Genomic DNA, 21343 nt, shown 5'->3' on the forward strand with positions numbered 1-21343 from the left:
CCTGCCTGACAAGGATGTGCTCCAAAGGACCACAACCATTTCCAAAGGAAATTTTCTCCAGAAGAATGAATGCAGTGGCACGGCAGGGACTCAATCACACAAAACTTAAATACACACATATGTCTGATGCAAAGGATGGAGAGGCAGGAACAGGGACACCCAGACTAAAAGACATGCTGGCTTTTCTGAATAGATCCCCAATTTGAAAGACCTCATCCCTTTTTATCTGTAAGACTGAATGCCTGATCATGAACCCATTTTCTTGTCCTTCTCTGTTGACTTATCCATGGAAAAAGACAACGAATGAAAAGGTAAATGTCCATAAAGAGGCAGCAGGAATGCTCCCAGAGATTTTCTCTGGGCACAGACTGCCACAACACAGCCATAAGCTATTTCTTTAGGAAGATATGTACTCTTGGTAAATATCCCCAGATTCAGAGGCAGAAGGTGTATTTTGTGAGTGAGTGCTACGTGGCAGCCTTGCACTCCTCTGCCACACTCCAGCTCAGTACTGGCTGTCCCAAACACCACCAATGGCCCAGCTGCATGAGCAGGGTGCTCAGTCTGCAGGGAGAGAGTGAAATCAGTGGAATTTGCAGACCCAGGCCCAAAAGTATCCCTCAGGGAGGGCCTCCCTGCTCCTGGGAGGCCTCAATCAACTCAAGCCCTCTACAGACATCCCCTGACCCAAGGGCCTCAGCCAAAATTGATTCAATCGGTTCTTTCACAGAGGGATGTCATGCAGTGTGCCTAAACGTTTAATGAAAGTCTTTAGCCATCTCTTCACCTTCTGCTGTTTGTGAGAAGCAGAACAGAACTCCACTGCTGAATTTTCCATTTCATAAAAGGGAATAAGAATCTCAAGCAAAATGAAACTGTTTTCACTGAACCAGACTGATTTAAGAAGGTATCTGTAAGCTTCAGAAACAAGAGAAGGCCAAAAGCTTCCAGAAACACACCAGAAATTAATGTTAGGTGAATAGACAAGAGATTGTACAATCTCTAAGTAATGCTAAACAGCAATGTAAAAAGAATAGAGAACTAAATTTTTACATTATAAACTTCAGCTTTTTTGTAAGGAAAAGAACAGCTGAAGCTGTTAATTCATTCTAGGAGGAAGAAACCTCCAAAACTAAATTAAAGGTAGTCTGATGTTTTTCTATACTTGCTGTATCATTAGCTGTTGGATGCAGTTGCTCAAACTCTATCAATAAAGGGTTTAGTGTGCAGTGTTTCTATTTATATATACATACACACATATATAAATACAAACTCAATTGCTGAGACACCTGAAAACATCATAGAAGAACAGCAGCTGAAGACATTAACCAAAACTGACTACAGAATCTGCCTTCTACCCATCTACAAATCTTTTGGTCTAAATACCTTTTATCATACAGCAGGAGATTTAAAGGCATTACCATTTCTGCTCTGCCTACACTTGCCACCCAAACCTAGAAAATAGTAGGTAAAATATTCTTATAAACATCAGCCACACAAAACCCCAGCTAATATAGAGAATATCTGCACAATTTGCATTTCAAATGTTGAAGGTTACAGCCATACCTACAAGGACATATTTAATCTTTTATCACTATTGCACAAGCTGATTTATGTACAGCAAGATGATGCTTAAACTTGAGAACTCTTCATTTATTTCAGAAACAATTCAACCATGCTCATTACACCTTTCCCAAAAAGCATCCAAGCCATATCTATATATCTACATACATGATTTGAGAGTTCTCAGTTCCAAATCAATAGCACAATACCAACTTCAGCAGAGTCCAAAGCTGAGAAAATACACACAAGCACTGATCCTCTTACACACATTGCCACTGTTTGGATCCTCACCACAACCCTTCTGTCTGCAGTTTCAACCACAAACAGCCACCAGAGCCCTCTCCCACTGGGGAACATCAAACATTTTCAGTGACAACACAATCGATAAAACTGCAACAGCTCGTAGGACAGGGGAGAGCAAAAGGCACAAAATACCAAAACCCCCCAGCTAACACTTTTCTACCAGGTTAAACAGAAGTTTAAAATGCCAGAAGTTGTCATGTTTCATTTTTGCATGGGTCTTCTTAGAAGACAACCTTTATACAAGTACAATGGTTACATGGCATAGAACCTGCCCATTTGATCCAGACTGAATTTTAAAGAGTCAAAATGAAGGAAGTTTTTGATAATGTGAATTTATCTTAATTGAAAGGATTTTTCAAAATACCACTTTAAAAAATGAAGGAAAGGTTAGCAGTGGGACCATTTTGGTTTCTTATTTAATACTATTTCCCACCTATGTCCAACAGTCAAAATGGGAGAAACTGGACTGTCTGTCAAAACAATAATGACAAATAATAGAATGTATAGAAGAGAAACATTATTAGTAAAAATTCTTTGCAAGACTAAGCAGTTTCACACTTCATAACTTAATTAACAGAAATCATAGTAATTTATCAAAAGAATAGCCATCATTTAAGAGCAACCTGTAAAAGAAAATCCCAGACAAATGACCACAGCACAAACACATATTCCAGCTGCTTAGGTAAGGCACACTTGTGCTGAGAAAAGGGATCTTTTGAAAGGTAAGAGTAACATGAACATTACATAAGTTTCGCAACATTTGACACTGGACGGGCCTGTTTGCTCATTTTTGGGTTTTTTCACCTCTGTTTTGCAAACAAGTAACCTGATCCACACAGATACATACATCATTGTCAAGAGTCTGCTAAAATGAGGACTTTTCACTCAGGCTACGCCGTATCCCCATCCAAAAGCAGATCAAGTTGCCCGATTAAGATGTTGAATGATATCTAACCCCCAAAATATGTGATAATGACACAAATACACTTCTGTTCTTTCAGTCACAAAAGTTTAAAATGCTAATTTAATTACAATGCAAGGCTGGCTGACTTTCTTAAACCAAAAAATTCTACAGAAAGTTTCCTGAGCAGGAAGACAGTTCAGCAACAAAATGTTAAATTGTGTTAGACCAACCAGAGATTTGGAAGCCTCTGAGCTACTGTTCAGTTCTCAAAGCTGCTTTCAATGAAATGTATTTGTACACTAATCTCAAAAGCAATTTGGCTGTGTCTGATTACAGCAGAGAATGAGATGCATAGGATAAGAAAAAAGTTTACTTAAATTGATATATGAATTTTTTTACAGTGATTAGATAATCATTTCCAGAATGTGTTGAGTTTCCAGCCATGTTTAATATGAAAACAAAGTCATCTCTTTAACATTTCTTTTATAATGTATTCTGACTTCTCTTAATGCTTGTGATAAATTCCATTGCCAAAGCATGAGTGATTTTTATTAAATGACAAGGGTATTTCTAAAGACCTACTAGAAAAATCACAATAAAATGTGAAACAGATACACAAGCTATAACAAATCCAGGTTATCTGAAACTGGGAAGTGTCTTACAGTGACATCCCAACTAGACATTGCTTACACTAGACCACCAATCACTTTCTTAACAAAGGGAGAATGAGAAGAGTGATAACTATCACTGCAGAAAGGGAGCAGTGTGTAATTAAGCCACTTAACAGCAAGCAAATGAATGTGAAAAAGGCTGAACTACAACAGTGCCACCTACAGTAAAGGACATTACTGGGAAAAAGAAATCAATCAGTGCTTAGTCACAAAAATAACAAAATCAGAACTCAAAATGTACAAAATCTGATTTCAGCAGAAAATCTGAAACAGCTGAGCTCTAATAGTATCATGTACAACAAGACAAATTTTATACACTTTAAAAATTAGCCCTTGCTCAAGATGAAAGCATTTTCTTAAATATGATTACATATGTTCTCAGCTTTCCTATTTAAAAGCCTATACAAATTGCAAATGAAAAAGTAACATGTTTCTGAAGCTCTAATTCCTCATTTACCTCTTTTGCAAAATATTTTAAAAAGCCAGAGAGAAGGCAGATGGGCAAAGGCCAGCTGGAGCATTACCTTGCACTCCACCACACTCTGGTCTGACTCACAGGTGACATAGATTTCATCGACCGCCCGCCGCAGGTTGTCGAAGAGGAACGCCCAGTAGCGAGCCCGCAGATCCACCTTCCGAGGCTGCCTGGTCTTGGTCGGGCTTTTGTCAAAGCTTTTGTCTCCAGCTCCTGCTGCTGCTAATTTACAGTCCAAGGTACTGTTCTGAAAACAAGAATGTACAAGGGGAAACAACAAACAGAAGCGTGGTAAGAGTTGGGTTTCTGTGCAGTACACCTTTCATCAACATATTGAAACACCTGTAAACAGGAACGCCTTCCCTGAAGACAACTCCATCATTGCACTCACTTGAGGTTTTTAACACACACTTCCTTAAACACAGGCAGCACTTATGTTCAACTAGATTCTGTTTCTTTGACAGTTGTAGTATTTGCATTCCACAACAGTGTGAGATACTCTGTCTCTCAGCACACTGGACAGACACATTATCTAATTCCGTATCCTGTGTTACTTTTTCTGACAGATGTGTATATCCAGAGGTGAAAACAGCAATTTACTAAAAAACATACCAGCAATATTCCACCACAGGGAAATTCTATTACCAAGACATTACATATGGCATGACTGTTTTTAAACTCTCATGGTAAAACGTGTTAATGCCAGTGAAATGTACCCTAAAACACAGACTTAACTGACCCAGTACTGCTTCACTGCACAGGTGCAGGCAACAGCCAACATGTGTGGAAATCCAGGGCACTGGGACTATTTCTGTCTGTTCTGGGGTGTCCTGATCCCCAGGGGAGCACTGCCTTTGACCCTCATTCATGGAGAAAGTTTCCCAGATTTCAAGATAGACTAGAACCCACAAAAGTGTGAAATAGATTATAGAGAGCAGTCTAGGTTTATCACTTGGTGAGAAATTTAGGTTTTGGGATTTTAAAATGCGAACCAGAGAGTTGTGGATGGAAGCAAAATGGAGGGCACAGGGTGTTGTCCTGGATTTCTTCTTCATGCTTCTCCTTCCTTCTTCTTCATGGGTTTGGGTGGCATTTTGTAATTGGGCAGAAAAGTCTGCATTGGGGGCTCTTTGGGATTAGTCATTGGGTTAAAAGGGAAAATAATCTATGTGTCAAGTCTTAATTGGATAGTTTCGTCTTAGAAGACCTAAAAAGAGATTGTTGGCCATTTTGTGCCTTCCAATGAAAAGCTGCTGAACTCACAATAATGAGACTGTTTTACTGATAAGAAGTAATAAACACCTGAGTCTGAACACAAACTACTGTCCCAAGTGACTTCAACCCAGACCCAGAAAAACCAACAACTGGTACCCCCACAAACATGCTAAATGGGATGGGTGTGCAGGATATTCCAAAGAGTTCTGAAACACACCTATTTGGCTAAAAATACCAAATCACCACTTGGTTCTGTGCCCTTATCAAACCCAAACTTCTCTCCCACAGAAGAAAACAAACTGTAAAAGGCTGCTATCACAAGCTTGTGCATTCCATAGCCAGTGGACAAGCAGGCTCAGTGAGCACCAAGTGACACCAGCTGTGTGCTATGTCGTGCTGGAGCTATTAGCTACCTGATAAGGCAGTCTGGTTTGGGTGGGCTTTTTACATTCATGTATTTAATAGCACCTTTAATGCAGTTTTGATGCACTGGGCCACTGAGGAATGCATCTGCAGCACATCAATTCTTACTGGAGTACTCCTGCAGGGTTCCATTCTAAATGCTCTGCTTTGGTGACTGAGTAAGAACAGCTGAAACTGATACCACACATGACAGTACACAGTGTTTATACTTGGAACATCTAATCACTAAGTAGGAACATTGGCATTTTCAAAACAACTGGCTGGGATTCAAACCTTTTTGTCCTGTATCACACACCATCGAACAAATTCCGCTTTGCACTTAGGGAGGGAGGCACAGTGCCATCAGAATGGTTATGCTCTCATCTGCTTTGGTGGTGAGATGCTAATTTTTCTCTAAGTTGCAGAAGAATGGGCACCTGATTTACTACAATCAGACCAACATCTCTGCTACCCTTACATATATCTCCAAGTGCTATAACTGTACTCTAGATGAACCCCAGTTAATGTATGCACGAGAGTCATGCTCAGAAAGATGCATGGCATAAACAACCAATGAAAAGCAATTTCAGAAGGGTTTCATATTTTTTCTTCCATTACATAAGTCACCTTTTAACAAACTGCTGGGAGAAAAGATGCTCCTAGACTGAGGCCTTGTGTAAAAACATTTAAAGCAAAGCTTATATTCTGGCTAATTTATAGCTCCTTGAAACTACTGTTTATAATGAAGCAAGCACAAGTACAGAATCATAAATAGCTACATTAAAATAACAGTGCTACCTATTGCTGTCTGTATTTATAGAATGTGACCTGAGGAAAGTGATTAGGTTTACAGTCATTCAGATAATACTGTTGATAAAAAGGATCAGTAGTTTTGGAATGGGAAACGTGCATAATTCCCACTCTGAAAAATACAGGTTCAAACCTATCTTTAAAAGACAATGTCACAGAATATGTTTTGATATTTAGCAATAAATGTTATCCATCTGCTGTATTTGGCATCCATTTATCGTCTCTCTGATATGTCAGCCATATCTGAAGGAGAAAAACACCTTGTGTAGGCTCTGTAAGCCACAGCAGTTCCATCATTATCCTGCAAGCAGACTTTCAGGGTCTCAGTAGAACACCTTTGAAAGGAGAAAACCCTCTACCCTACCTGATTTCTTGCAGACACTATCACACAAGCAGGTTAGCATTAAATTAGAAAAAGTGTTTTAACTTGCAGTGATAGTTCAAACCTTCCAGTGCAGAAGATGCAAAGCTGATGTACCTTTGAAGTTAACAGACATGGAAACATCCCAAGTAACCCAGCTTGAATGATGAAAGTGATATTAAACTGAATCTCTTGGTGTTTTTTAATTTGTTTTTTTTTTTTTTTTTCTCCTAATAGTTTCAGTAACTTGCCTTGGATTTGTGGAAAGTATGCCATGTATATTTATACTCCTCGGATGCCAAAATTTATTGAATATATATTTGCCAGCACCCTACTGAAAGGAAGATGAGGTTGGTAAGATCATATGAAACAGCTCTTGTAAATTTATTTTCTTGAGATTAGTGGCCCATTTATTTATATGTAAAGGAAAATTAAAAGTGAAAGCTCAACAAAACAGCCAAAAAAGCCACCAATTACAGCAGGATCCAGTGTCTGAAAAGCAGCAGAAGGGAAGGTGCTGAATGCCAAATTGAGATGCCAAGATGCACAGACACTCAGCAGTGCTCAAACCTTAACCAAAGCCACCAGGAATGCACTGTGTCAGTGACAGGAGCTTCAGCACAGCAACCCCAGGCTGAGTAGCAACCAAGCTTTCTCCTGAAAACTCAGGGTTCACATACCCCCCAGGTCAGACAGAACCCTAAGTGCACACTGCTTTCCACCTCCCTCTTCTGGGGCACACACACCCTGACAGGGAGCCCCAGGCACAGCAGTGACACCCCCCTGCCACACCAAGGGAACCAGCACACACCGTGCCTGCACTGCAGCAGTGTGTGAGCAGAGAACACAGCTCCCAAACTGAACTGGGAAAGCAAGGCCTGCCTTTTAAAGATGCAAATACATCTCTATGGAAGCAGAACATTTTTTCTTTTTTCAAAAAATAACATCTTCCACATGCTTTATTACCAAATTCTGACAGGCTGCCTCAAAACATTAAATGGCTAAATCCATGAATCAAAGAAAACCAGTGGTTAAAAATATTAAACATGAGGAAAGATTGAGGTATTACTTTATTAATGCAATAAAGGTTGTCATTCACAGAGAAAAAAAAACTGAATAAAAATAGGAGCAGTGTCTTCTTTACAATTCTCATTCAAACTTGCTTTCCAGTCCTAACTCTTAGAAATTTTACTCACTTGGACTCTTCTCCAAATTAAGATATACTGACTTGAGGCACTAACACATGAGGTCAAGAAATTTCCTTTAACTAGAAATTAGGAAAAAAGGCAGCCCTTGTATAAGCAGCATACTTCAGCAAGACTATCCTATATCATTTTATTGAACAGCACTTTCCTTAAAATAACTTCAATGCCAATAAGTCATGTGTGCAGAGGCTGGGAAGTGCCAAAAGGAAAGGCTGAGGAAGATAACCTAAATTCTGGCCATTTTAACTTCTGAATACTTGACTTTGAAACTCATGTGCTTTAAAAATACAATGTATGTACAGTTTTAGAAAAGTATTAATCAGCCACCAATATACCAGTGATCTCACAGAAAAACAGTGTTATGTCATCTATTTTATGTCACAATAAGAAATGAGCAGATACCTGTTTTGCAGTCTTGTGTGTTCCTTGAGTCACCCTTTTTGTTTTTCCCCCAGATTGCCATTTCGATTTTCCTGCAGGAGAAGCAACTGTTTTAATCAACAATAATGATTTTAATTAAATAGAGCACTCTAAAATGCACATATCTCATCTTGCAATGTACTGAGAGGGGCACAATTTCTGAGTTAAGAGGTTTGGCAAATTTTATATTCAAAATATATATTCCAATGTTTAGAATGTGGATAATGGCAGAAAACACCAGAGAATGAAAAAAAATAGAAGAAAAGCAAGACACAAACTTCATTAAACATAGGTAAGAGTTTGGTTCTCAGTGTCTCTAAAAATCATATAATTACAATCTACATGTCAAACATGATACTAGTTTTCTATATAAATTTTAAGAAGTCTGCTTTTGGTTGATTGCTCAATCAGCTATTACAGAATTAAAACAAGAAATATATTTGTTAGGAAAACCAAATGTAATGATTTAGTTCTTCTGGAGCTGTTCTGCCAAGAAAGATGGGAAAAAACCAGAACTTAAGTCAGGATTTAGTTCATCAACATTTATATAGCCAAAGGAAGAGAGAAAAACATTCCCAGAACACAAGTCATTCTCCTTTAGACATGAAATCCCTCTCAAACATACCTGTCTTCCTCCACTGTTTATACAAAGTGACTTTAGCAACTCTGCTTCCAAAATCAGTTTAAGTTCCCCCAGTCAGAGGGGGTGATTCCAGGTCCCAGTGCTGCAGTGGCAGCAATTAACTGATTTAGGGTTATCTTTGCACAGAAAAATCTGCTTTAGCCTAGACCAACCTGATCTGTGTGCACTTAATCTTAGAGATTTGCTATAGGGTAATGTAAAAAGAATTATTCCTCCAAGTATCTAAACTTGAACAGCACAAAAATCATAGGATCCAATTACCAAAAATGTAAGCAAGCTAAGACAAAACAGTAACTATGGCCAGAGTTTTCTCTAGCAAAGATTATATCCAAAGAGAAGTTTCAAGATTATTTAGCTGGATGAAGCCAAGCAAAGCAATGCATTAGTTGAATACAGTCCTCCCTAGACCATGGAGATCATTCTTAAATTTCAGAATTGTCCAGTTGAGTTTTTAAACAGTTGAGGCCAAATTCCCAAATGCAGCCCAGCTGTTTTACATTGCTCTGGTTATGTAAAGTAGCTGCAAACCTGTCTTAATCAAGCAGTTGTACAGATGGTTTGCACAGCTGGTTTGGATCATTGGCTATTCCAGGCAACAAGGCTTTTAATTTAAAGCAAATTAAAAATTATTTGCTTGGTAATTCATTTTTAAAATGCTACATTAGCCAAAAAACAGGTATAAACTAATATATTGAATGCAATTTAGCAGCATTCAGGGGAAAAAAAAAATCATTCAGGTACTACCTGTATGAAACCTTCCTAGTCACTAAAAAGCTTCTTCCTAGTCACTAAAAAGCTTGAACTGGGGAATAGTTCCATGGTAGACCTCTGATAACAGAAGTATTTCCATCACCCAAATCTCCCTTCTGATGTGATTTACATTCTGCAAACACAAGGTTTTGAAGGCAATGGCACACAGGACTTGCACAGTGAAAAGGTTTGCCACAAATAAGGGCTCACTAAAATTAAAAAGGGGCAGAGAACACATCAAGTTGCAGACTTTTTTGATTCTATAAAATCCAGAATAACAATCCATCATCTAAGATCTGTGAAATGTCTGAACAAGTCCCTTCTAGAGACAAAAGCAAGTTTACAGACACTTCCTATATGGGGCAGACATTTAGATGCAAAATAGCAGGTTTTACAAACTTAATACAGTGTGGGGCAAGGACTAACTTTTTCTTAAGGTGTGTAGGCCAGAAAACTGCATTTCAGCAGCAGCAACATTTTCAAGCTTTCTTGTTCCTTTTCTTGTTCATCATTTTACAATAATGACTCTGGTAATGAGAAGATTATTTCTGTTTGTGTCCCTCTATACTCCCAAGCAGTGGCAGCACTGCTCAATGGCTGTTTGTATGCTCAGGGTGACTGGTGTGTAACTGGTGTGTAGCTACACCATGCTGGCATTGCTAAGAGATGCACAGACTTCACTGACACCTGAGGGGCACCCCCTGCTAGCAACTGACTGAATTGTGAGGAGAGAACAGTTGTGACCTGAGAAGATCATCTCCTTTAGTATTAAGTTGCCCATGTGAAATACACAAAATATCAAAGTTTTGCAGCATTGGAGGAGCTACAGCCATATTTTACACTAGAAGTCTATTTCCTCCCTGTCTGGTGTTTAAATATGAAACACACAGGGCTTATGATTTGTGAAGCATTCCTGTCCAAAAAGCAGAGGTGTCAATACTTGCCAAAAACCCCCACTGATAATCTATTTTCAAAAGCTATCTTTTACCTAACAATCTCAACACCCATCCTGCTCACCTCTCTCTTTTGGACAGTTTTACTGGTGTGGGAAATGTGGGAGTTGCCTTCACATTTAGGAGTTAATTGCTGCCTTCATTTCTGTCCTGGCTATGGCAGAAATCAACTGCATACGTTGTTTCAATGTCCTTGACCCTGTTCATAAATCACACCTTCAGCAGGTGATTTTCAACTGAGGAAGCACACTGAAGCTTCTAATCTTATTATGAGCCACATCTTCTTACAAGTTTGTAGAGCAGCAGTAGATGCTATTTTTCTAACTTTACTATGCTGAGGATCTGGAGAAATGACTGCCTTCAAGCATGGATATAAGCAAAATCCTCCATGTTTTCCCATCCCAAAATTGAATTACAGCAATATATTTTGCACAAAATTAATTTTATAAATTACTGTCAGGGTCTCATCCAGAATATAATGGCCCAGTATTCACCTACCTTCACTAGACTGGATTCCCATTAATTCCAGTGAAACTCAAGGTTTGAAACTGATGAGCCTTTAAGAGTCCCCTTCCCTCCACACCACATTTTGCCAGGTCCCATCAGACCCATGCTGCAAGGGCTCACCACAATGTGCAGTCAGGACCCTCACATGGCCAAGAGAGACAAATTTCATCACTTTGATCACATCCCACAAAACTTATTTTCTGCAGCAGTCTCTTGCTAAAACAGTGGAATATGCAAGCTCCCCAAAGTGTGCCAGGTACCTTTCAACCACTAAAATATGTTTCCTTAGCCTGAAATGCTTAATCTGCAAATGAATTCTGTATGGCAAGAGCCCAAGTGATTTTAAACAAATAGGAAATAGGAAGAGAACACTCACAAGATTTTCCAATTTTTCTACGCATCTCGATGTTCCAAAGGTACCTTACCATCTATTAACATTTACATGCCAAGCCTCTGCAATTTTTTAACTGTTGCTAGTATCATACCTACGATTTTGTAATAAAATTTGTGTGTAGTTGCTTATCTGCATTCAGTGCCTCAAACTTAATTCTAGGCATGTGAAATAATCACAAAGGAAAAAATTCTGAAACCCTCCATTGGAATTATCACAGCCTTCCAAGGTGGGCAAAAACAACGTGACTGCAATTGGTGACTGGTGGCTGCAGGTTTGGAATGCAAATTCCATTCTGGAGACAGAATACCAGAAGAGTGAATTGTTCTGTTTCAAGACTCCTCCTGAGACACCAAGCTAACAATAGAGTTGATTAGTTTATCCAACAGAATCTGCTATGTACTACTGAATTCTGTGAAGGAGTATTTGAATTTCAATGGTTGAAAAGTGTTACAGTCTCTCTCTCCCCTAGACCATCAGCACCGTGCCTGGGATTCTGTCATGGCATTGATCTGTATTCATAATTAGAATTTCAGATCTGACATAACTGGGGTGCACACTGCTCCGAAACACACAACAGACCTATCACCTGCCATTCCAGAAATCTCTTTCCTTTTTAAGGAAATACTGCTTTCTGGCTGGAACTATGTATTTACAGAATGGAATCAGAAGGTTTTGATTTCTCCTTTATCTATGTATGCTATATAAAATACACAAGTCTTTCGAGCAAGAGGAAAAAATGGGAAGAAGAACACAAGCACACAATTTTTAAAGGAAATAGAAAAAGGATACAAATGGAAAAGGTGAATTTAGCATTTTAATTAATCAATCCTCTATAAAACCCTCTATAACCCCAGTAATAAAAAGTGCTCATACCCTCACTGTGTCTGGAAAAAAAATCTCATTATGAATAATAGTATATAATTTAAAATGTTAAATCACACACTGGTGCTGCCAAATCAATACCTGTGAAAATTACGAGCAGAAGAAACTGCCCAAACACAAAATTCTGCTTTGTACAGAAGAGTGGCAGGATTGGCTCAGGCACCCTGAACCTTTGGCCTGATTTACACAACCCTTGAACAAGTCAGAACTGTCCTAATGCATAATATTGCTGTGTCACCCCTCAGGGACACAGCACATTTGGAAGGAGCAGTAAAAAATGATCCAGAGCTCAGTGACACTGACATAAACACCCCCCATGCCAGGGGTCAGGAGATAAAGGATCTGGCTCTGCCAGGCTTTCACTAACCACAAGTTCCTTTTCACAGGGAAATTTTTCATCAGGCAATAATCATCAGATCCTTTGCATTGTGCAAAAAGGTCAGCTTATAATTTAAGACATATTAAAAAGAAAGAACTACTAACAAAGTTTAAAAACTACAGTGGGGCTAATATGACCAAAAGAAGGAAATGAATACAGCTACTTGGATTTTAATTACTGTACATAACTACTATTTAATGAAAGCTAAAAATTCACTTTTACATTAATTTATCATGGTTTAGCAGAATTTGTTAGAGCAAACATTCATCTACAACTCACAGACATTTTTAAGGAAAATTGTTAAACCTTCTAAAATAATATTACAAACAAAGTAATATTCAAAAATAACAGACTCTTTACACAGAAAGTGACTCAACCCACAAGTTGCTCAAAACTACAACTGGAAATACACTGCATGTTTCTTTACCACACACATATTCATATCACTACCTTCCCCAGAAGTGTAATTTGGAATCTGGAAATACTTTGGGCCCCAATTCTACTCTGCTTAAAGACAGTTTAAACTTTGCATCAGACATAGGGTGAATTATCCTGCACCTTAAGACATAACATTTGTTAGAAATATCTTTTCCACTGGCAGAATCACAGAACAGCTGAGGTTGGAAGGAACATCTAGAGATGGTTTAACCACCAGGCTGCCCAGAGCTATGTCCAGGGAGGTTTTGAGCATCTCCAAGGAAGATGATGCCCAGTTTTTCAAGGCAACTGGTTCCCATGTTCAACCACCTTCACAGCATAAAAAATTTACTTTTAGGCACTTAAAAGCTGCAGCACCTGGACAGGGACATGCAGCTACAAAAATATTTGAGATGAAGTTCTCAAAAACAGCATTCAGACATCTGGAAGAGCTTGAGTAGGATAAAAATAAAAGTCAATTCCTGGCTCCTTAAGTCATCATACCACAAGAGAGTATTACAACAGTAATAAAACTGTTCTGAGGACTTGTATTACAGAAAGCTGTCCCCACATATCCCCTTCTTTAGAGAGCCTGCATTGGCATTTACCAAAGCTGAAGTGATCCCAAAAGAAACTTCCAAATTTCTTTGTTTTAGAACACAGAGAGCAATTTGTTAGATTGTTCTAAGTCATCCCTACAATTCTGAATTCCCCAGTTACAAGAGATCACTTTAGGACAACATCATTGTGTTACACAACTATCTTGATAATACCAGCAGAAGAAAACAGTCTTAGATGTTAGTTGCAGACAAATTAAAACAGTTTTTAATCTGCCACTGGAAAGTTTTACAAAGTGATCTGCCAACTGCAAGGCAGATTTTGTAAAAAAATTTCTAAATTACACTATGTATGCTAAACAGAACACTTTTAAATAGAGAAATTTTACATAAGGAAAATATTTCCAGATGAGCAATTCCAGTTGACAGAGGAGTGGAAGTGCAAAGACCTGGAAGACTGTTAAACACATACCATCATCTTCCTTGTTTTCCAGCGGGACACTCCAGGCAATCAGGTTCCTTGCTGTCCGTCCCTCTTCTGCCACTATTTTCCTCACTTTGTCATGGCTGTTGGAGCGTTGGAAAGAAGCCTGAAAACGAGAAATACATGGATGGGCACACAAGAATGAGAAATCTTTGGTCTGACATGTTGATTTCTTCCAGTAAGTGGTTACACCATCCAGTGTGGTGCTGAATTCTCTTCAAATATCTGAAACAGGTGTATGCATCCATTTTCATCGCTATTCTTCTGCACAGAAGCAGATTTACTCATCAGCATGTCATGGGAGTTACTACCCAGCCCTCAGGATGGGTACATTTAGACCACATCACTTCCATTTAATTGTTTGACAATGCTGCTGGGATATCACAGCAGACTTCACAAATGTTTTAATTACCCTGTGTCAATTAGAACTAATTATACAAGCTAAAGGCAGCACGAGACCAAAATACATGTGTTGGCGGATTGCTGAGAGCCTGGAGAGAGGCATGAGCTGTATGGGAACCATCTGAAACAGGTATAAAATCCCAGCTCTCTCACTGAGAAGACAAGAACCTAGAAAGTATTTCCTGGCAACTGTGATGGGCTGTTACTGCAAAGCTGCAACCACTCAAAGACAGAATGAGAGACACTGGGGATGCACCTCATCTACCTAACAGGCACAGCTTTGCATTTGTGAGATGCACCATCACAAGACATTTGAAACCAAGTGCATTAAGAAGTATTTGTATAAACTGACAGATGTCAATCAGATAAAATCTTGCCTCTTCTACAGTGTAGGAAAGTTAATCCTCAGAAAATAATTTGCAACAAAGCCAAACTATGTACGGTGATAGCACAAAACTGCTGACCACGTTAGCTTTAAACACTGACCAACTTAACCATAGAGAAGTTAAACAAACCTAAGAATTATTTGAGGCACAAACAGACTGATTTTCTATAGAACTAATCACATGGCTCAATCCTGAAATCACTTCTACATGTTTAGAAAGAAAACACAGTGAAATTACACTACAAACAAATATAGAAGGTGAGTGGCTAGAATTTTTTAAGGTAGCAGGAAACATAACACAAATGAGAAACTCCTTTTACTTTAATGCTAATCTAATAGTTTTTAACTTGGGTTTCTCTCATCCAGATGTCCTCAGTTGCCTTTTTGGAAGTCACAGTGTGCCATCTAGTGCTTCACAGACCCGCCCAGAGACACGACCAGGCAACACAACAGAGGAAAAAATAGCACTGCTGCATCTGTGAAGTTTTGGAAAACAGAGCGAAATAACATGCCTTGGCCCAAAGCAACTCAAATAAAACCCCCAGAACCCGTACAGAACTGGTTCTAATCTATCCTGATTCTATACAACTAATTGCCTATTCTTGCTTGGAATTTTTAGTAAGAGTGACCATTTCTGCTGCAGCAAGTTTGGTTTGGGTTTTTAGTCCCTTGTTGCTTAATGACGTGAGTTTAAAACTTTGCATTAATCCACAACAGAAAAGCTTAAAAGGAAACAATAAGTATCCCATCATGACATTTCAAGGTATTTTGGATAATGAAACTAGAGCCTAACTTAAAATTCTCATCTCTGTAACCAGGACATCAGTCAAAAGGGAGGCCCAAGCAGGAGCCAGCAATGAGGAACTGCACAGCCACAAGTGAGAATCACTGTGCCAAAGGCAGGAGTGGCTATGAACAGCCTTTTCATTGACCAGAGCTCACTGCAGTCCCCTCCCTCATACACTGACCCCTGGCTTTTGGACTGCTCCCTCACTCTGAACCCTGCCATTTGCTACTCAGCTATCCAAAGAAGTCACACAATCAGCCCTCAGGCCAAAGGAGGGACCAGAAACTGCTGAGCCTTAAACAGCAAATGCTTATCATTTAGTCTGTACTGCTTCTTGTCATGGCTATAAATACTAAAGGACCTTTTATGAGGATTCTTTTTTAGATTATGTTCACAGATATAAATACATTGAAGCAAACTGAGCAAAATACATAAAAACAAACTGAGCAGTTTCATCCACTGCATTCCCAAAGAAAAGTCATTCAGCTCTAAGCTCAGCCCCTTCTAAGAACACCCACTGCTGAGAGTGACCAAACACTGAGGTCTTACACTACAGCACGGGTTGGAGGAAAGCAGCTTAAAATGGGAGTCAGCTGAAAAAGAATGGATGCAAAAACCCCCATATACTAACACAACTAGAAATTAGGCAAAACAGAAGAAATGCTCAGATTTATTCTACTGTAAAAGTCCTTTTGGAAGGGTCCTCTCTACAGGGTTAATGAATAACCTTTATTAAGCTCCTAGAATCAATACTTTCATAGAAGGTACAAATGAACAGATTTATCAATTCACCCCAACATGAAAAATTAGTTTTTCTTTCTGTTGAAAAAATACCATACAGTATAATAGCTACTGAATGCCTTACCATCATGTTATAGCCTTCCTCTGCATCAACAGGCTCACTTATTACGTTTTTGGATGACCCCATTGAGTTTTCATACCTGTGTCAAAAAAAATGCAATTAATTATTTTTCCTTAAACCACTTTTAAAACTACTTTTAGCTTGCTGGCAGCATTTAGGTCATGTACATCGGATGAGGACAGTAAAGTTGTCAGAAGATGATTTCATTTGCAAAGTGTTTGCATTGCCCCTTACTAAATACAGCCAGAAGTTCAAGAAGAAAACAAAAAGAGATTGACACTACAGAAAAGTGTAATTTTATATGTGGTTAGACAGTAAACAGTACAAAGACTATCAAAACTTTCAAACAAACCATTACATGGACTGCTCTAGAACAGTGATGCAAGCAGAATAATCTTTCCTGTGTCAGAGAACTGGGCAAGTTGGTGATCGGTTCAGAAAGAAAAACGAATCAGAGATGCACTAACAATCAGCTCAGCTAACTAATGATGAAGTAAAATAAAACTAGAACTTCTGTTCTCATATAACTGTAAGATGTGAAAGCTCTGGCAAAGTGAAAACTTTATGCAGCTGTAACACAGAACCGTTGCCACAAATGAAGAAAGTACACAGGGGCAAATATTTATAGGTTTATCAAGAATTTCCAGAACAGTGTTAACAATTCTGAAATAAAGTTAAATCCTTGGGTTTAAGGTTGATAAATTCTAAACAGCTGCTGATTTGAGTGCAGTCTAATCTTACTTATCTGAAGAATCAGACACTAAATGGAAATTAAAGACACTTCTAAATTATTCGAAATCAGGTAAAAAAATATATTAACTTTTAATCAGATCCAAAGTCAGATTTTGTTGGCCTTTACCATGAATGACACTGCTTTAAGCAGACCATTCACCTGTTCTCCCATTAGCTGAATTTTCTACAAAGATATAGCCCAGCCTGTGCCAAGAAGCCCACAGATCTCTGTATGCCTTAAGACAACCTGCTAAACCCATACAACCCAAAATGCGCTGCAGTTGGATGAAAGGAGTTTTTGAAAACAAAGATTGTATTTCTGCATCACTTCAGCCATCAGAACAGCCCCACCACTGAGTCTTCAAACACTGAAGCATCTTAGAAAACATCTCTTGTACCAAGCTGACTTGATTGTAATCGAGGGATAATAAAAGCTCATTAAACTGACAGATATTTGAGGAGAGAACACGAGGATCCATGTACTCTCCCAGAAGTGCAGTTCATTTGGAAATAATGCAGAAATAAGAATCTGTATTTAGAGAACTGCACACAGAAGTCAGACCCTGAGTACACTGCGAGACCTTCCGTGCTGTCAGCCGTGATTTTGTCTCTGACAGCAAAGGAAGAGCACGGCTCTACGCTAGGAACGACATTAGCAGTTTCTAAGATGCAAACAGTCACACAGCATGTGGCATTTGACACGGGTTCACAGTGAATTTCCTCGGCGCGGGTGCCTCTCCCCCCGCACACAACTCCCACTGAGGACAGGTGGGCCTGTACAGCCTAAAGGACCGGCGGGGTCCCAAGACAGGGACCCTCCTCAGGCTGAGTCCGAACCTCCCCACAGGCAGTGCGGGAGGGGCTGGCTCATAAGGACAGCCCGTTTCTCCCTCAAGGCACGGCCTGACCCACACCCACCGCTCCCGGTCGCCTGTAGCAACCAGGCTATCCCTGCCCCGTCTCGCCGGGCCGTGTGGCGGAGCCGCCCGCCGGAGCTGTGGGGCTGAGGGGGGGTGAGGCGGGCCCGCCGCCATCTTGCCCGCGCCTCCCGCGCGCTGCCCGCTCGCGCCGGGCCCGCGCGCCGGCCACTCACGCTCTCCGCCGCGCCGCGCCGTCCCGCCCGCGCGCGTCCCGCCGCGCTGACGTCATCGCACCCCGCCGCCACCGCCCGCCCGCAGCCGTGCCGGCCCCGCCCGCCCCGCCCGCGCATGCGCGACTGCCGCCGCTGAGGCGGTGCCCTCACCTGGCCCCACACCTTCCACCAGCCCGGCCCGCGCCGCTGAGGCGGTGCCTTCACCTGGCCCCACACCTTCCAGCAGCCCCGCCCGCCCCGCTGAGGCGGTGCCCTCACCTGGCCCCACACCTTCCACCAGCCACGCCCGATGCATGGCCGGCCCGCCCCGCTGAGGCGGTGCCCTCACCTGGCTGCTCACCTGGCCCCACACCTTCCACCCGCCCCGCCTGATGCATGTCCGGTCCACACGGTGCAAGCGGCGCCCTCGCCTTGCCCGCGCCTGGCCCCACTCTAAGGGGGCCACTGAGGCGGTTCCCGCAGCTCCCCAGGCAGGGCCAAGCTCTGGGGTGTGGCCACACAATCGATCCGCTTGGGTAAGGCCTCTGGCACCACTGAGTCCCATCTGTGACTGAACACCACCTTGTCACCTAGACCATGGCACCAAGCACCGTGGCTAGTCTTTCCTTAAACACCTCTAGGGACAGTGACTCCATCACCTCCCTGGGCAGCCCGTTCCAATGTCTAATCACTGTTTCTAGTCAGAAATTCCTGCAGATGTCCAGCCTAAATCTCCACTGATGCAGTTTGAGGCCATTCCCTCTCATCCTGTCACCATTGCCTGGGAGGAGAGACCAGGCCTTACCTCCTGTTGCTAAGCTGTGGAGAGCGAGTGTTCATGCATGTAAAAGCATGATGGGAAGAGAATAATCTGTTTCCCTCAGTGTGATAGGAATAGCAAGAAGAAAGAGGCCTAAATGATAACCTGGACAGCTCAGGCTGTCATATCTAAAACATTAAAAGTCCTGCTAGGATGGCAATAGATGGCTTGGGAGATCATACACGCTTCAGTTGGATCTGCAGCAGCAACAACACCTCTCAGAAATGATACATCGCTTGCCCGGGGTTCAGAGCAGAGAGCTGAGCCATGAAGGTCCCATCCAAATCCCTCACAGTGCCATCCTTTGATAATGCACTTATTTATCAGCTGCTGCCTCAGTGTGTGGCTGAGCTGAGTGCCCTGATACTGTGTTGCATCAAATCCTGCTGTTCTGGTTTGATGCCAAATCAGATACAGCATCAGAAGGATCTCCTCTCGTAACCTATTTCTTCAGATATTAAAAACTGCACTAAATGCAAAGAACTAGAAAAACAGGTCAGTAATGTCTGCAGAGTATAAAATGCTTTCTGCAAAGTCTTATGAAACAATTAGAACATTCAAGAAGTCATATTGGGGTACTACTAAAGCAAATTACTGTCACTGTGAAATCCAAACAGAGGGTATTTAAATGTGATGATCTTTATAAATTGCTGCTCCGTTTTTTCCCTTACTTAAACCTAAAATCAACAACTTTTATAATGGAAAAAGGAAGGATAATCTTTGCATGCAGGTCTTAGATAAACCATCTCATGCAGCTTAAAATGTTGATGTGATAACAAAATATATCAAAATGGAAGCCTATCTAAATAAAGCTACTGTCAATCAATTCTGACAGTGTATAAATGACATACATTAGAATAAAATGAATTAAGGCTTATTCAAGTCAAGCAGTGATTTATAAAACTGAAATGTAGAAATGTCAAAAACTTACAGTGAACACCAGATGGATAAGTTGACTTGTTAGAAATAACTGTTCAGGAACTGGTGCTTGTGCTGCTGGACAGCTGCTCTCATGCTGACAGCCCAACAGACCCAATTTACACTTGCAGATCTCACAGAGTTGTGCTGAACATGACCTTCTAACATTCTTTTTTTCTTTGTGACCAAAAGAATGGCTCCAAACAGATTTGTGACACACTGCATGTGATTTGGCATGAGGGAAGGGCAGATTTTCCAGAAAAGTTAGGAAGTTCACACATAAAAATGTTTTTATATAGCATGACTTGTATTCTGATTTAAAAATAGCTTCACTGATACTCCCTTTTAACTTACAAGAGTGATGCATTTGCTATGCAAGTGGTTAAAATAATGGAGGGAACAGAAAAACCTCTCTCTTTCCCTCCCCCTGCATTCATACCAGAATGGTCTTGGATTTTATTATACAACTGGTTTAATTGTGTGCTGGGAAGGGTCTGTTGTTTGACATCGAGAAGAATATGATTTTCTCTGCTTTCCCTCTTGCTAAGATCCAGATTTTTTTCCTAATGTATAGGATATAATGAATTTCATAATAATAAATGTGGTCTTACAGGTTATGTAGGCACTGAAATGTCCAGTCTGATACACTTGTCAACCCTTGAGATACGCAGAAAAGAGGTTTTTTGTAGTGTTAGTAATACATCAGACAAAGAAAACAAAGCATCCTGAGTGCTATTTCAGAAACTGACCAAATAATATTTCTGAACTTGGTTGCTCATAGGATTTGCTTTGTCTACACATGCCACAAGTAGTAGGACTTAATTCACATTTTGTACATGTGATTTATTAAAAAATACTGATGGGAAATTTGACATTTAAACCAATAAAAGATATTAGATTTAACTCACTATTAGATTTTTTAATGAAAAGACATTTCTTATACAGGCAGGAAATTGCAATAACACACTTGCTGATTTATTGCAATATTTTACTCTCAGATCTTCAAAATGAACTGTCGTAGCTCTTCACAGTTAATAGAATTGGGGGTGAACTGGGATCAGTCTCTCGCT

At 40.4% G+C, this 21343-nt stretch overlaps 1 protein-coding gene across 1 annotated transcript in view; it reads right to left on the bottom strand.

Moving 5' to 3' along the window:
- SCAPER (S-phase cyclin A associated protein in the ER) overlaps positions 1-18627 on the bottom strand; it is a 137540-nt gene extending 118913 nt beyond the window's left edge. Inside the window, exons 1-5 of the mRNA XM_084213515.1 lie at positions 18557-18627; positions 16735-16810; positions 14284-14401; positions 8312-8382; positions 3966-4163 (exon numbers count right to left, since the gene is read on the bottom strand). Of these exons, the coding sequence (XP_084069641.1) occupies positions 3966-4163; positions 8312-8382; positions 14284-14401; positions 16735-16810; positions 18557-18612 (519 nt within the window). The 5' untranslated portion in view covers positions 18613-18627. The remainder of the gene's footprint in view (positions 1-3965; positions 4164-8311; positions 8383-14283; positions 14402-16734; positions 16811-18556) is intronic.
- Positions 18628-21343: the final 2716 nt, after the last annotated feature.

This window comes from Fringilla coelebs, assembly GCF_963513975.1.
Source record: "Fringilla coelebs genome assembly, chromosome: 12".
NCBI classification, from domain to species: Eukaryota; Metazoa; Chordata; class Aves; order Passeriformes; family Fringillidae; genus Fringilla; species Fringilla coelebs.